Below are 15,058 nucleotides of genomic sequence, written 5' to 3' on the forward strand. Positions count from 1 at the left end.
ACCAACATCAACTAAGAGTATTGCGTCAATCTCATATCTTGCCGTTTTGTTACAAGATACTGAATAGGGTTACGATTTTTCTAACCAGCATTACAACTGCGATTAGATTTGCGTGTATTTATGTTTTAATAATAGGATTTTTTTTTTTCAAAGTTCACATTTTAAACCAGAAAAATTGACAAAAAACTAAAATACGAACCGACCAATCACTTTTCAGTTTGTACAGATCCAAAATAACAGCAGAAGATATTTAGTTTATGAAGGAAATGATGGTATTTGGGAAATTGCCGCCTTCAGTAATTGCATCATCCAAGTTGAGATTTTGATTCGATTACGATTGACGTTGCAGCTCTAATACTTGAGTTTTACTATTTTACTTTAAAATACTGTGCAAAAACTATAAAAATGTAGTTTCTTGTGCGATGTGAGCGTTTTTTAGCCGTTGCACATGCCCTGGAGCTAAGCTGAGAGTGACAGCAGCGGTGATGCTTCCACACCTTTTCATGAAGACACTAATCAGGTTTGTTCTTGGAATCTTTGCAAGTTCACATCAGGACAAGTCTTTACTGCAACAAAAAGTGAAAATAAAATACATAATGGTGCTTTTATGATGTACTTGGGTCTTAAAGAAGGCTTATTTTGCTTGTGTCTGCTACTGTATATAGTTATGATCTATGACACCCCTGGATCATGTTGTAATTTGCACATTTTAAATTCGGGACTTAACAAAAGAGAAAAGTCCACTGGTGTCCACGTTAGAAAACTGTGAATGCCCAACAGGAACTGACATCGCTATAAACGTCAATGCAACAACTAGCCTCCTCACGCACACTTTTCGATTATCAAACATTAAAACACTTTGCAATTAGATGCAGACAGCACACAATGGACTTATTTTGACCTCAAGAGCTGCTTATACATTATATCTATAATTTGTGCTGTAGTGTTTCCATTTACTTGAATAGTAACTGCACATAAAAACAAAACAAAAATAAAAGTGGTAGTCAGTAGGTCGTATCCGCCCAGTAACTGAACGTTGCTGTTAGTGGCGTTGCACACTGTTATTATGTCCTTTGGCAAAGCACGTCATTGCCTTAAGACTGTATCAATAGTAAATTATGTGCTAGATTACAGCATAAAGATTCATTAAAATGTCCAGAGTTAAAATATATTCATTTTAAACGCTCTGCAATGGTCCAAAGTTATTCCTCACTTTCTAATTGCATGAAGATTTAATTTCATGTAACTTAATTTAACTTAGCTCTATTTTATGTTTTTGTTTTGTTTTTTTCGAAGCCAGCGATTATAAATGCATTTGACTGTGTGGGTGTATTGCATTGCCCAGGGACACAAAAACAGCCTGTGCTCTAAACCAGATTGACCTCTCCTCACCAGCATCCTCTCAACACTTGCACATCTCCCTATCGTACATACACAATGCTCATACTGCCATGCTAACATCCTCAGAATACACCCACTCGGAAAAGCCTTGCAGTGAAAACAAACAGTGACAGGCTTCTATGAACGAACAGCCTGCACATGTCGCACCTTTTTTGGCAGCAGGCAAAAGGAAAGGCGGGACATGAAGACAAAACACTCACTCCTATTGGCTGATCAGAACACACACATTGCCATAAATGCTCTATCCTCGCAGCTCCTTGCTACGCACAAGCTCCGGTAACAGACAAGAAAACTCCACTGTTAGTTCTTCAACGCAATACTTGAGCGATATAGGACTCTATCATCTGTAAGTATTAGATTTCTGCATTTTTACTGACCTTAATGTAAAACTGACTCAGTACTGACTGTATCTTGGTATGATTTTATTGCAGATGTACTGGGATTGGAAAGACTTGATATTTTAAAACAACATTCAAGAAGATTCAAGATTTGATTCTGAAACATGACGATGAATTGTACAAGGTAAGATAGAATTATAATTTCTTAACTAACATGTTCATTTCATCCAAATATAATACTAACATGCTTAACTATTACTACTGTATGCAACTTTTAATGCGATGCAAACAAAACTGCTCTAAAAATACTGGTAATAATATTCATTTCTGTTAAATTTGGTCATAATTTCAATGGTTTATAGTAGTATTTGTAGTGTTTTAGTGATGTGTGAATGCATTATAGACTGGATACCCAAAGATATTTACAGTTCAGTGCATTATTCATGTAGTTTTAGTTAAACATTGTGATAATTGTAGCCACAGCTGCCTTGGGACAGAATGATTGAAACACTGCTAACATTCACTGATACCATATGCAAAGACTTAGGAACAGTTTTTTGAAGGAAGAGTTGAATTTCTGGTTAAAGGGAGACTTCTCTGCCTCCAGATTTACTATTTGTTGCCATGACTATCACAAATAAATGACTCATGATTTATCTTCCTTGTTCCCGTAGAGTACTACATTCTCCCACCTCCATGATGCCTGTGGACCTGGCCGCCTGCCTGTCTCTGCGTCAGCCATTGTACCAGCTACCCCCCACTCTGAGAACCACCGTCAGCAGCAGCAGCGTCACGCAACGCCTGGCAGTCCCAAGCAACACCTCCTACGCCCGCCGCTCGCCCACCTACCTCTCCCCCGCTAGCTCTCCCACCTCCTCTCGCTCCCTCTCACCCTCTCGCTCCCACTCACCCTCTCGCTCCCTCTCACCCTCTCCTACATCATCACCATCTCCCACCCGCGGCAACCGCTTCTTCCCGGCATCCCAACCGCGTAGCTGCCTGCGTAGAGAGCACGTAGGACAAAGAAAAGGTGTCTCCTTTGCTGACACTAAGGGCATAGCACTAACTGCTGTCCGCCTCTTCATCCCGGATATAGCGTCATCACCGCCGTCGTCACCGTGCTATGGTCAATTGCCCTCAATGGTGCTGAGGAGATTCCAGCCTAAACAGGAGACAACAGTTCCAACCAAGACTGTGCCCTACAAGCTCCGACTGGCATTCCCACAGCCCTCACTGGATTTAAATGACTTCATGGCGCGACAAAAAGAAATGGGACTGCAATTGGAAAGCTGCAGTGTGTCAGATTATTGTTTGAGTGGGAAAGTAAGAGTCTCCCATGTCAGAAGCGAACAAACTGTCCAAGTTAGGATGAGTTTCGATTCCTGGAGGAGCCATTACGACATCCCTTGCACCTTCATGCAAAGGCAGAGGTTTGGATCGATGGAAACAGACATTCACACATTCGAACTAAGTCTTCCAATGGACCTAGATCCCAGTCAGGGAATAGAGTTTTGTGTAACTTCCAGTAGTGATGAGGGGTCGCTGTTGGATGATAACAGGGGGCAAAACTACAAGATTCAAGTTGAGAGAGAGAGCAGTGCTGAGCAGGAGGAGGTGATCCCAGGGTCTCCCATAGTGTCCCGGTACCAGCCACTCCCCCATCTGGTTCAAATAACTCCTTTTGAGATGAGGAGTTATGCCGATCTGCCACACATTAGGGTCTTGACACATGTGGGGGTGGAAAGAGGGATGTGTGCTGTCAAATAAAGCATTGAGGAAAATGAAATGTTGGCCACAAAATTCAAGCCTTCCTATTGAAATGAACTGCTCTATTCTACTCTGTGGGAGGGCAGCTGCTACTTGCACTAAGCAAATTTTGCATTGATTTTGAAAAATGTCTTTTAGTACAAGTGCTAACTTTCTGATCATTTCATGTACCCTGGAACTTATAATGTATATATGTATGTATGTGTGTATACATGTATGTATATGTGTATGTGTTTTTATGAATGTATATATGGGCAATACTGAGTGAAAGATGCCTGAAGTCTGCACTCCTGTTAAATATGTAAATACTTTATTTATGTTTTTAATAAATGCGTTTGATGAATTTTCCATCTTGCTTCATTTCTGATGACATTGTAATAATAATTATCATAATACAGTATTGTATTCATACAATAATAATTATCATAATGTGTATCATCATGTGTCCAATAATAATTATCATAATTATTGGACACATGGTAATCAATCAATAAGAAAGCTCAAATTCAAATAATTACAGTAACTTAGAATGTTTGTGCTGAGCCATTGTATAAAAAACAAAAGTGATCATTTTGCTTAAGTACTTTGAACAAGCTTACGTACAATAGTCAAGTCTGTTTTGACGAGGTTTGGCACAAACAAACACTGTTAACATAGAGAGGACTGTGATTTTCTTCACCCATGAAATGTAAAACAAAATTGGGCACATTGTTTTTCACCTGCACTGCCCTGAGCAGTGCCTACTAACCAACTTATTTGACAACATTCAAGCTCTTTTGTTTGAAGTAGGAGGATTCTTTAATCCGCCTGTGTTGCTATAGAAACTTACATCACATTAATCATACTGTTAGTTTAGGCTACTCCCTTTGGCTCTGCATGACATTATCTCATGTGAACTAAAGTACAATGGAATTTAACAGAACATGTGTCCACTAAACAAAAGTTTGAAGTCACAGCCACCAGCAATGCATAGCAACAATAATAATGCCTCTCAAAGCGCTACACTATAGTCATTATTCATTCATTTCCACACTTGGTGATGGTAAGCTACTATTGTAGCCACAGCTGCCCTGGGGCAGACTGACGGAAGCGAGGCTGCCATCGCGCACACTCCACTTTCATACTAGGCAATGTGGGTGAAGTGTCTTGCCTAAGGACACAACGACAGAATGAGTCCAAGCGGGACTCAATCCTCCGACCTTCGGGTTGGGGTACCAACACTCAAACCACTGAGCCACTGTCACCCCGTCTCACCTACACACTGTAAGTATCAGAATATACAGAGGGAGACATCATAGGCTACAGTGTCTCTCTATATCTTGTAGCATCTACGGTGTCGCCCATTCGGTATCCTTTGGTGACACTATCCCTCATCCTAAAGTAAAATCACAACGCAAACTCGATAATGTACCAAATTGTTATTCAACTTAGAAAAAAATCTCATGCATTTGTATTACTAGAAACTAAATTCAAACATGTATTGTATTTAGTATAATTTTTTTTTTTAATCCATTTCATTATTCACATATTTATATAATTAAAATTACATTCTGCGACGTCCCGGCGAGGGACTCATTAAAACCATGACCGGAGCTCGGAAAGTGCCAAAAATCAAGTAGTAAACGTGCCCCGACATGGTAGTGAGAGGTGTCAAAAATTAGAATTCGATGACCTCTAATTGTCACAAAAGACCCCGAGAAAAAATAACGAAAGACGACTCGGCAGCGCCCCCTGAAACTTTGATTTTCATGGGGCCAATGGGAGCCCGACTCGGAAAAAAGTCAACGTAAAAATCTGAAACTCACATCAAAAAATAGAACATGTCGGGACATGACAAAAATTATATTATGGCCCCGCCCTAAAATGTACAGGAAGTCAGCCATATTGGATCAATCCCAGAATTACAAAAGTGCACACCCTCACATTCAAGACATCTCCTCACACAGTTTTCATCACAAACACTTCAAATTTGGCCAAATCCCACTAAACCCATGTGTGATTAAAGATTATCAATTACATTTTGATTGTGACTTTGGGTGTGGTCAGGGTGAATTTTCAACAAAATCGCAATTTTTGGAATATTTCAATAAAATATTTCTCTTTCACACATTTTTTTGTTGGGAAAATGCTAATACAGCGTTTATGCACATTTGTAAGTTGAACGCAATGATATGCAAATCGTGGCACTATTTCACAAAATGGCTCTCTAGCGCCCTCTTCAAATTCATTTTCAAAAATTTGTAGAAGACAATCTATTTGTCGTGGACTGATAAAAAAATTCACAGAGTCCTTATTTGTGATGGGGCACAATTAGAGAAAGTCACATGACTGTAGCTGTTACGGTTTAGGAGAAAAATAATGGAAGGGGGAAAAAAATCTGTTATTATTATTATTTTGGTGGCCAGATTGAAGCCATTTTTGACTCCCTGAACATTAACAAAAAGTCAATTTTATTGGATCCAAAATTGAAGATTGGCGAAAAATTTTGTTTTTTGAAATTCCTACTTAAAAATATTGAAAAATGACTCGGTAGCGCCCCCTAACAACCCCAATTCTTTTTTAAAAATTGTTTTTATTTTTTATTTTTTACAAAGTTTGTCATAGACAATTGAAATTTGGCACATATATCCTTCTCCACATGCTGATCAAAAAAGCCGATGAGAACATATCTCTATTTGCAACCATGTTACCGTGGTAACATAAGAAATGTGTCATTGAAATACATGGGGTTCAGAGTACTGGACTTTGTTGTAGACTAAATAGATGCTCTACACTAATCCAACTATGGCCTAAAATTCAAGATTGGCAAAAAATGTTGTATTTTCATGTGCAGAAAAATTTATGTTTCAAAATGACCCAATAGCGCCACCTCCAAAATAAAAATACATTGGCAATGAGAGACCTTTTTCATCATAGACAAATGAAATTTGGTACAAACATAGAACAATAAAATGTTATTTGTCATAGATAAAATTTGGTACACTTATTCCACTCATCATACTGAACAAAAAAGTCAATGAAGACATGCCTCTATTTCCAACTGTGCAGGCGTGACAATGTCAGAAATTCTCTCATTGGAATGAATGGAATAGTATTACTGAGACGCTGATTTTGGGAGGAGGGGCAATGTAAGTGGGAACAAAAAGCAGGATCATCGCTGTGGCATGTACCCCGCGGTCGCAAGGGGTGGCGAGGGCCTTCATCACTGCTTGCAGTTTTAATTATTATTATTATTATTAATTAATTAATTAATCAATTTATTTGATCATAGTATAGTTTCTCTCTCTCTCTCTCTCTTTTTTTTTTTTTTTTTACCGGCAACATGCCTAGAGGTATTCCATGTATTTTTGTACTTCCTTTCCCCACAAGCTGCCACTTGACTGATATGAAACTATGATAAATCTTTACCACAAATATTATCTCACCAAACCAAGTATAATTAGAAATGCATGAAAGCCTGACATGTGCATTTTAGGCTTTCTGTTCAAAATGATGAAGTTAGGACGGCATCCTATACGCACACACACACACACACACACACGTATATATGATGAAAAGCCCTCAGAATGGCACCATAAAACAGGAAACTGAATCTCATGAATACAGTGCAACATTTTAGAGAAAGCAATAACATCTCCATAGAGGCGAGCAGGTGTCAGCAAAGTTAAACAGTGCACCTTTAAATCAATGAATGACTGCTGTGCATTTCCCCCCTCGTGGGTTATAGTAACCTATTTCAAACACAAATTGTACACTAATCCAGGAATGAGGCTAGGGCACTCTGTACTTTCTCATACAAATTCTTTCTTCTTTCCCTTTGGGCTTTCACAATGCCTGCAGGCTCACATATCCAACTGTACTCTTTCTCCTCCGTGCGTCACACATACCAGACAAAATAAGTCAACAAGTGAGCTAACCGTCATTAACAGGCCCGTGGACCAAGTAGAGCATGTTTCAACCACTCCCGAAATCAAAGAACATCCACGAATGAACTCACGCAGCCAGGACAAACACAACATGTTGCCATGACGACGCGTTCGGGGAGACAGCCCTGTGCGTGCATGTATTGGGCAGGGTTACTATTCTGGCATCTGCATACAATTTCAGAGCGACTTGAGCTTGCTCTGTCTAACTAAAATGGGATGTGAATGACCAAGTAGGATTTTTTGGAGCAGTTGAACATTGGGAATCGGATGTCAACCCAAAAACCCCCCCAAAAAAAAACAATCTAACCGAACTAATTATTTCTTTCATGCAGTTTTATGAAGTTATGAAGCTGTTCAGAATTAACAAAACATTACAGAGAAGCACAGAAGGCAGCAGTGCTATATTATTTTTTTTATTTATATTTTTTTTATTTTTTAAGTTATTGCAAAACCCCAAAAACCTAGAATAAGTTATCAGAGACTGCTAAATTTAAAAAAAGGAGAAAGAGCGTGCATGCAGCTAAAACTAAGACACACAGTAAAATTAATTGCAGAAAAGTAGTAATAATAGTAGTGGTAGTAGTAGTACTGGTGGTAGCACTGAACCGGACAAGCAATTTTAGGGTGATCAGTGCTACAGATCATTTAACACTGATATTGGCCTTTAAAAGCTACTAGTTAAGATGATGTAATAGTAGTAGTACTGTAAGAATAGCAGTAGTAGTAGTATTAGTAGTAGTAATAGAAGTAGACTCCCTTCGTAGTCTATAGAGCAAACCTCCAACTTCACATATAATATAATCTACAATATTGGTCCCTGCAGCTTTCCTCTGTGACGTCAATGCATAGTTTGATTTTGCACAAGAAAAAGCCCAGACAAGTGTATTCCCCATAGCGTTCATTGTTCATTACACTGAGCGGGTCTTTGCTGGTGTAGTGTTGCAAAGATCACAGGGCGACAAAGCCAGGTCAATGTCAGAGCAACAACGTGAGATTTATCCCATGGGTTGGTTTGCACTTATGTAAGAAAAAAGAGGAAACCGGAGTCAGTGAGTCAGTAGAGTTCTGGTGTGTGGAGGATAGTACAAAGGGACAGCAGCAAAACAGTAAATCTATAGGAGTGGAGAGCCATCTGGTGGTGAGTTTATGGTAAGTTATGTAGCTCGATAGAAAATGCAATTGTTGGCCGACATGGAGATGGTATTTCTCTACCTAGAATGTTCCAAAGTGTAGCATCTTCCATCATGTTGCAGTTCTGAGATGTCCAGAGACAACCCGGCAGTAAGAAGGTATTTTTGAGCAATAAAAAAACTTGTAATAAGTAAATGCAAGATAGATGTGTTTAATTGCCTATCCTACTGTAGAACATGCTTGTATGGGAACAAGCAGGCGATGGTCCTCCTCTGAAAAAGTTACATAGTGCACCTTTGAATAATGACTCGTGTGTGTTTTCATTCTAGTCTATGAAGAGTTGGTTACAATATTTAATTTGAGGCCATTTGTGTGACTGTCATGCCTTATTTCACCACTAGAGGGAAGTGTTGTGTACTGGGGCTAGGCTGTAAAACAGCAGAAAGTGCTAAATGTTTCTACAGTGTGAAAACCTCAAATGTCATCTAATATAAGTTAGAAACAAAGTGCTGGTTTCATATTATTTCAGTTCTTTAATTATACAAATAAATATTACTTTAAGACAATAAATACTGCAGTAATACAAAGGTGTCAGGTTCGAATTAATTAAACATTTTTGAATTTTATTAACCTCATACCAGTGCTAGTATTCGAACAGCACACATAGGTTGTAGTATTGATATTGATACCAGTATTGCTGAAGTACTGTTGAAGTATTAGTTTACTTGCACCTGTCGCTGGGCAGGTGCTCGTGCTCCGGGTTCCATGGAGATCGGCCGAAACACTCAGCAGCCACTCTGTCGCAATCACAGATGAACATCTCACACACAGTATTATCACCTGGAAAGAGATACAGATATAAACAGTAGTCTGATTAGTCTCAAGTTACAACCACCATTACAATGAGCCTGTTCCTGTCTATACTGATACTTTGCAGTGACACGGAGGGTGCTCTACATGTTTATCTCTGGTGGTATTTCATCAGTTATTGAGACACAATGCACACATTAGTAAGCACAGTCAAAAACATTTTAAGATTGACTGAAAACTCAAGAAAAAATGCAAAATGAGTTTAAAAAACACATTGCCAGGAGCCTGTGATCAATACGAGCATTCAAGATCCTATTTAGGAGATTGATTTTCAACAAAAATAATTAATTTGGTGCTGCTGTGTGGAGAAAGAACAGCTTCTCTTAACTTCATTTCTTTTCATGAATTAATATGACCAAATCCCCTCACTTGCACTTATGAGCTGTTGTATCAAATGCTAATATTATGTCTGTGACACAGATTGGTCATCCTAATCAGTGTGTGTGTTTGGACAGCATGAGTGGGTCACACTGGCTCTTATGTAACATGTGGTCACTCACTGAGGCAGGAGACCTTCCTGTTGGCCGCGTCACAGCTGAAGCTGTAGAACTCTGTGTAGGGGTTGTCAAACACAGGCCAGCACTCATCGTGCTGCATGGCGTCGGAGTAGCACTGGTCATGTACCTGGCAGCACCTGGAAGGACACATGTATTAGAATCCATTGATTAGGTGGGTCTCAATGCTGGTGGATCTCAACTTTACTTGGGGTTAAGATCAGATCTTTAAAAAAGTATTAAGATTTAATTTTATGTTACAAAATAAATAACTGGACGCAAAAAAAAAAAAAAAAAAAGGTTAGCTGAAGTGAAGAAAAACTGTATTAAAAAAAAAAAAATACTACTTCACTTACTATCAGAGAATTTTTAGAAGCATGATTTACGGTTTAGCTGGAGATGAATTATTCTATATAAATAGTATAAACAAATGTGATATGAAAGTCCAACAAAAAAACAAACTTTCAAATTTCTTGTATTGTTAAATGGAAGTTAACAAATGTTTGGTCATAATAGAACTATTATTACTGGTATAATCTCTCCAAAATTTAAAACCAAATTCAAATAATTTACCTTTAAGGTTTGGATTACAGTTGCACCAATACGATACTGGTATAAAATATCGGCGCCGATCCAGGAAAATTAGCTGGATTAGGTATCGGTTCCAGCCTTTTATTGGACGTGATATGACTATTTAGGGGCAAAAGTTAGTTTAGAACGTTTCATAATGTTTGAACTTTTATTCATACAAAGCTGTTCAACAGTTCCTTGCTGAATAAATAACACAGTTGGATACATTTTGTACTAAGTTAACTAACTGTGTTTTCATGGGAATAAAACACTTTTTGACAGATACTAAAAACCAATGTCGATATCAGTATTGGACCTGAAAAAGCTGAGTCGGTGCATCCCTAGTTCAGACCTTTCGTTCACCTTAAATTTGACCAATATTTGAAAAATGGCAGACCTGGATTCAACCTCATTAAGATCTACTTGAGAAGTTGAGTCCACCTTATGAATTTGGTGGACCTGGTTGTGTCACTTTAAAGAGCAGATCAATTCCACACTGGTAGAACATGCATACTTGTCAAGCTCGTCCACAGGCGTGCCAGAGCCTCCAAACCCGCAGTAGCAGCCATAGTCTGCGTAGTCCAGAAGAGGGTCGCTGTCAGGCAACACGCACAGGATCATGTCGCGGAACTGGTTCAGGGCCTTGTAATCCAGGCAGTGAGCTGGAACACAAGCATTTGGATAGACATGTTCATTTTAAGGTATCTTATTATGATAATGATGATGATGATGATTATTATTATTATGATTACTATGATGATGATGGTGATTATTATTATTAATGTTGTTGTTGTTATTATTATTATTATATGATGTTTTTGATCATGGAAACTAAAAATAAACACAGCTGGCAGAGGCAGGATGTAACCTGCAAACATTTCAATATTGTACATTTCAAATTGTACTCACAGGTGGAGAGGCTGAGAGCCAGCAGGCACAGTGCCAGTACAGTCTTCATGGTGTGACCGCAGAGGAGGACAATGGAATATATCTTCTGGGTGCCCTTTTATATCTTGAGGAGGAGTGTCAGCTGGTCCCATGTTTACTCTCTCTAGTGCTTCACTTTACACAAATCCAGCAGGTGTCTGGGAAGGTGAAAATCCCACGCTCTGTCCACAACTGACCTATCATCACAACATTGCTGACTGTTGAATCTCTGTGCCTTCAAAAATGATTTAAATGTCCAATACTATGCTAAATAAAACTGAAAAAGTGCATCTAAACGGTTGCTGGAGCAATTTTTTCTTATAATTCTGTTTTTTAGGGAATTTTGGATTTCATTAATATACTGCTGCAGTTTTTAAATATATTATATTGTCTGAAAATGATTTACATTTTTAGTCATCCCACCTTTATGTAAAGGAAAAACATGAGCCATTTTCCATAATTCTGGTGTAACTTCTGTTGACAAAGATTTATTTCTTTTTCTTTCTATATCCAATCCAAATCTCATCTAATTTTATGTGCAGTTTTCCAGGCAGCATTTCTTTCTCTAATTAAAGTTGCAATTTCTGTGTTTAACCAACTTTTTTCCATTCAATTTTTTCTTTTAGGTTCATATCGGTCTACAATTTCATTAAATGTATTTATGAGAAAGGCCATGAGAGTACCAGGGAATGCTGATATGCTGAACCCAATATCACTGAAATACAGGTCAGAGATGAAGGCTCATTGAAATGTGTTTATGATCTTTGTGTGTTTATCACCTTTATTTATATAATCAAGTATCATCAATCAGGAGGCCTATGAGGTGCAAAGTTAGTTTGATGTCTCTTGTCTGTCACTTAACTTTTTTTTTTCTTTTTCTGGCCCTATTTAAATGAATGCCATTATTATTCCTCTTCCAGAATCCCAAAAAAATATCCACAAAAGGAATTCCTAGAGCACTGCAATAACCCTTCAGCCATACGTAAACTTGGTGGATCCGTCTAAACTGAAATCTAGTAGATGTAATTGGACCAGACATTACGCTTTGTTTTCCCAATTTTAGCACCGTGTCTATAAGTGATTTGAAGTCACGTTCGGGCTCGGGCTGTTGTAGTTTAATGTCATTGGAGCCAAAATGTATCATAGTGGATCTGTCTGAATGACTGGACTGTGAGCACGGTGTCATGTGTGATACCTGAGCTCCAGGATGGTGCTCGGTTTCTGTCGGTGGATGCCATAGATAAACCAATGAGGAGCCGCAGATCTTATTCAATGAGGGACCAAATGAAGTCAGGGTGATTTATGATTAATCATATGTTGCAGTGGGGACTTTTGGCCCTCTTTTCCATGTTTTGTAGTATCTTTATGGACATGGGAATGACTGATTTTCTTGTCGTAATGCAGTGATCTAAGAGGGGATAACAAGTCCTGGTGACTTGACAGACATGGAAACTCGTTCAGGTCAAGAATGTTAAATCGGTTTGACAGCTCCAATGGCTGCCCCTGATTACTTGTCTGATGATGTGAGCACTTTCCCTTTTCTTTACTATTTATAACGAGAGAGTAGAGGAAGTTGGACCCTTTGGTTTAGCTGCACCATGACAACCCCATGTATTCAGTTCAATTCATTTTTCACAATGGTCAACACTATATAAGGCATATACATACACATACATCTAACACATGCACATTTACATGCACCAGGCCGAACACACAAAGAGGTTGGTTGACTGCATTCCACATCAGCAGGAAACCACTGAGAACAGCTACGGTCGGATCTAATTCATTCATCATGGCAATGGACATGGACTTAGATCGTCCCACTGTCCCCACAGAGTCAAGGAGCTGCTCATGAAACTGGCTCTGGGTTTGAGTCATTACGGAGATGTGGTTCTCTAGTTCTGTCATCCTCGCTTCAAAGGGTAGACAGCTGTCACAGTGCGTCAAGCTGGCGAGCAATGGCATACTTTGTTCAGGGGCAAAAGAAAAGCGTCCCATCACTACGTCCACACAAGGCTAGAGCAACGGTCTAAATGTCTGCCTGCCGCATAAGGACAGTCGAGAGCAGAGGGGACACTTGGTGCCAAGTGAGGGAGCAGAGGGGACACTTTGAGGGCTCCGCCAGATTGCACAATGGCAAAGTCAGGCGATGCTAACAACAAAAGCGTGAGGGTGTATTGAGTTTAAAAACACAGTGGAGCACTTCTTGTCTTACCATGTGACATCACAATGAAGTGTTTTCCAGTTGAGAGAAGAATTCTATGTGCAGGGTTTGTGCTAAACATGTGTGAATGAAACAAAACTCCAGGTATTTGATGAGAAAAAAAACATTAAAACATAGATCAGAAAATAGCATCATATACGGCCTTTAGAAGTTGAAACCGGACCCCGTCATTTCTTTCTTCTACAATGCAACAACTTATATTGAGAATAATAGACCTTCATTTATTTTATAATGGTGTATTATAAGAAATACTATCAATTATTACGTAACATTTGCTAAACCCACACTTCCGGAGAAGCATCTGTGTAAAGATGTGAAAAATCCCACATCAAGTTATTGAGGGACAGGACTATTTTGAAAAAAAATTTCCATCACATGATTTTAAGTGGACTTTGACCTCTGATTTATTTTTGGTAAAGTTTATCATTTCACTTCCTGGTTGGTTGGATACAGGCAGCCCCATACTGGCCTTGTTTCCATAGAGCCAGTATGGGGCGGTACAGTGCGGACCACGAGTGTTTCCACTGCATAAAGTGATCTATACCAACCCCTTTTAAGAGTCCAAAGCCAACCGCAGGAAGGGGTCTGGAATGCTTGGGACCTTTGACAGGCCACATTACATTTTTGTGCTCCGGGTATGGCTGTGGGTCCAGATGCAAGGCTCTGTTCAGGCTCTGCTACATGAACAACTTATGTCACCTCAACATAACTAATATTAACTTAATAAATAAAATCTAAAACGTAATTATACTCCCATAAGGCCGATTTCAGTGAATCACAAAAAGACGTTTAGTATTCCAAGTTTGTGGCGCTGTGAGAGGAGGCTAAGGCTAAAGTTAGTATAAACACTAAACTAATTTCAGCTCTTTGTTGAGATGACACAAGTGATGTAGCATTGGGGTTTGGCACATTATAGTAGATAAAATAATACATATTGGCCTGTGTTATGGTTTAAAACAACATACCAAACAAAAAACATAACGCATGTTGATGTTAACATTTTTCTAACATCAATAAATGCTACTGCTTGGCCCTTGAATGTTCAACAGGTATGAACTTATCTATATTTCATTTATTTAAAAAATGTATTGCCAAAAATTTTTTACTGGAGTCTCCTGCTTCTCTCCATAGAGATCGTCAAGTTTTATGCCATTCAGTGGAATATTCTAGTCCAAACAACATCTCCATGGAGAACAGAGTATTGTTTGTAAAGTATTGATTAGCACAGAAATGACCTTTACTACAAAACTACAATCTGTTGTATATAAGTATTTTATTTGATTTTTAAGCATATCTCTTTTTAACTTCGTGCATGCCCTTATTTCTATTTGTATTTATTCAGTGTGTTTTATGTTGCACTTTATCACCAAAATGAGTTCCTACGATGGCAATAAAAGGATTCTGATTCTG

The 15,058-nt window shown here is 38.7% G+C and overlaps 2 protein-coding genes across 2 annotated transcripts; one reads left to right on the plus strand and one right to left on the minus strand.

Annotated features, from left to right (window-relative positions):
• The first annotated feature begins 1,663 nt into the window (after window positions 1–1,663).
• ppp1r3c2a (protein phosphatase 1 regulatory subunit 3C2, duplicate a) lies at window positions 1,664–3,854 on the plus strand. Its single transcript, XM_033976246.2, has 3 exons — window positions 1,664–1,747; window positions 1,833–1,923; window positions 2,414–3,854. The coding sequence occupies exons 2-3, from the start codon at window positions 1,904–1,906 to the stop codon at window positions 3,504–3,506; spliced, it is 1,113 nt and encodes a 370-aa protein (XP_033832137.1). The 5' UTR covers window positions 1,664–1,747; window positions 1,833–1,903; the 3' UTR covers window positions 3,507–3,854.
• Window positions 3,855–9,246: 5,392 nt separating this feature from the next.
• Window positions 9,247–11,488, minus strand: LOC117379532 (phospholipase A2, minor isoenzyme-like). Its single transcript, XM_033976252.2, has 4 exons — window positions 11,407–11,488; window positions 11,012–11,159; window positions 9,934–10,067; window positions 9,247–9,403 (listed from the first exon to the last, which is right to left on the minus strand). The coding sequence occupies exons 1-4, from the start codon at window positions 11,453–11,455 to the stop codon at window positions 9,285–9,287; spliced, it is 450 nt and encodes a 149-aa protein (XP_033832143.1). The 5' UTR covers window positions 11,456–11,488; the 3' UTR covers window positions 9,247–9,284.
• Window positions 11,489–15,058: the final 3,570 nt, after the last annotated feature.

The sequence above is a fragment of the Periophthalmus magnuspinnatus genome, chromosome 12, assembly GCF_009829125.3.
Source record: "Periophthalmus magnuspinnatus isolate fPerMag1 chromosome 12, fPerMag1.2.pri, whole genome shotgun sequence".
In the NCBI taxonomy this organism is placed as follows: Eukaryota; Metazoa; Chordata; class Actinopteri; order Gobiiformes; family Gobiidae; genus Periophthalmus; species Periophthalmus magnuspinnatus.

Bases quoted from the DNA above. Each gene is read 5' to 3' on its own strand.
- ppp1r3c2a (XM_033976246.2), top strand. From the start codon at position 1,904: ATGACGATGAATTGTACAAG. The intron at 1,924-2,413 runs GTAAGATAGAAT...TTGTTCCCGTAG, and splicing joins ATGACGATGAATTGTACAAG to AGTACTACATTCTCCCACCT.
- LOC117379532 (XM_033976252.2), bottom strand. From the start codon at position 11,455: ATGAAGACTGTACTGGCACTGTGCCTGCTGGCTCTCAGCCTCTCCACC. The intron at 10,068-11,011 runs GTATGCATGTTC...GTGTCCTTCCAG, and splicing joins CCTGTGGACGAGCTTGACAA to GTGCTGCCAGGTACATGACC. The intron at 9,404-9,933 runs GTGAGTGACCAC...ATCTCTTTCCAG, and splicing joins CAGGAAGGTCTCCTGCCTCA to GTGATAATACTGTGTGTGAG.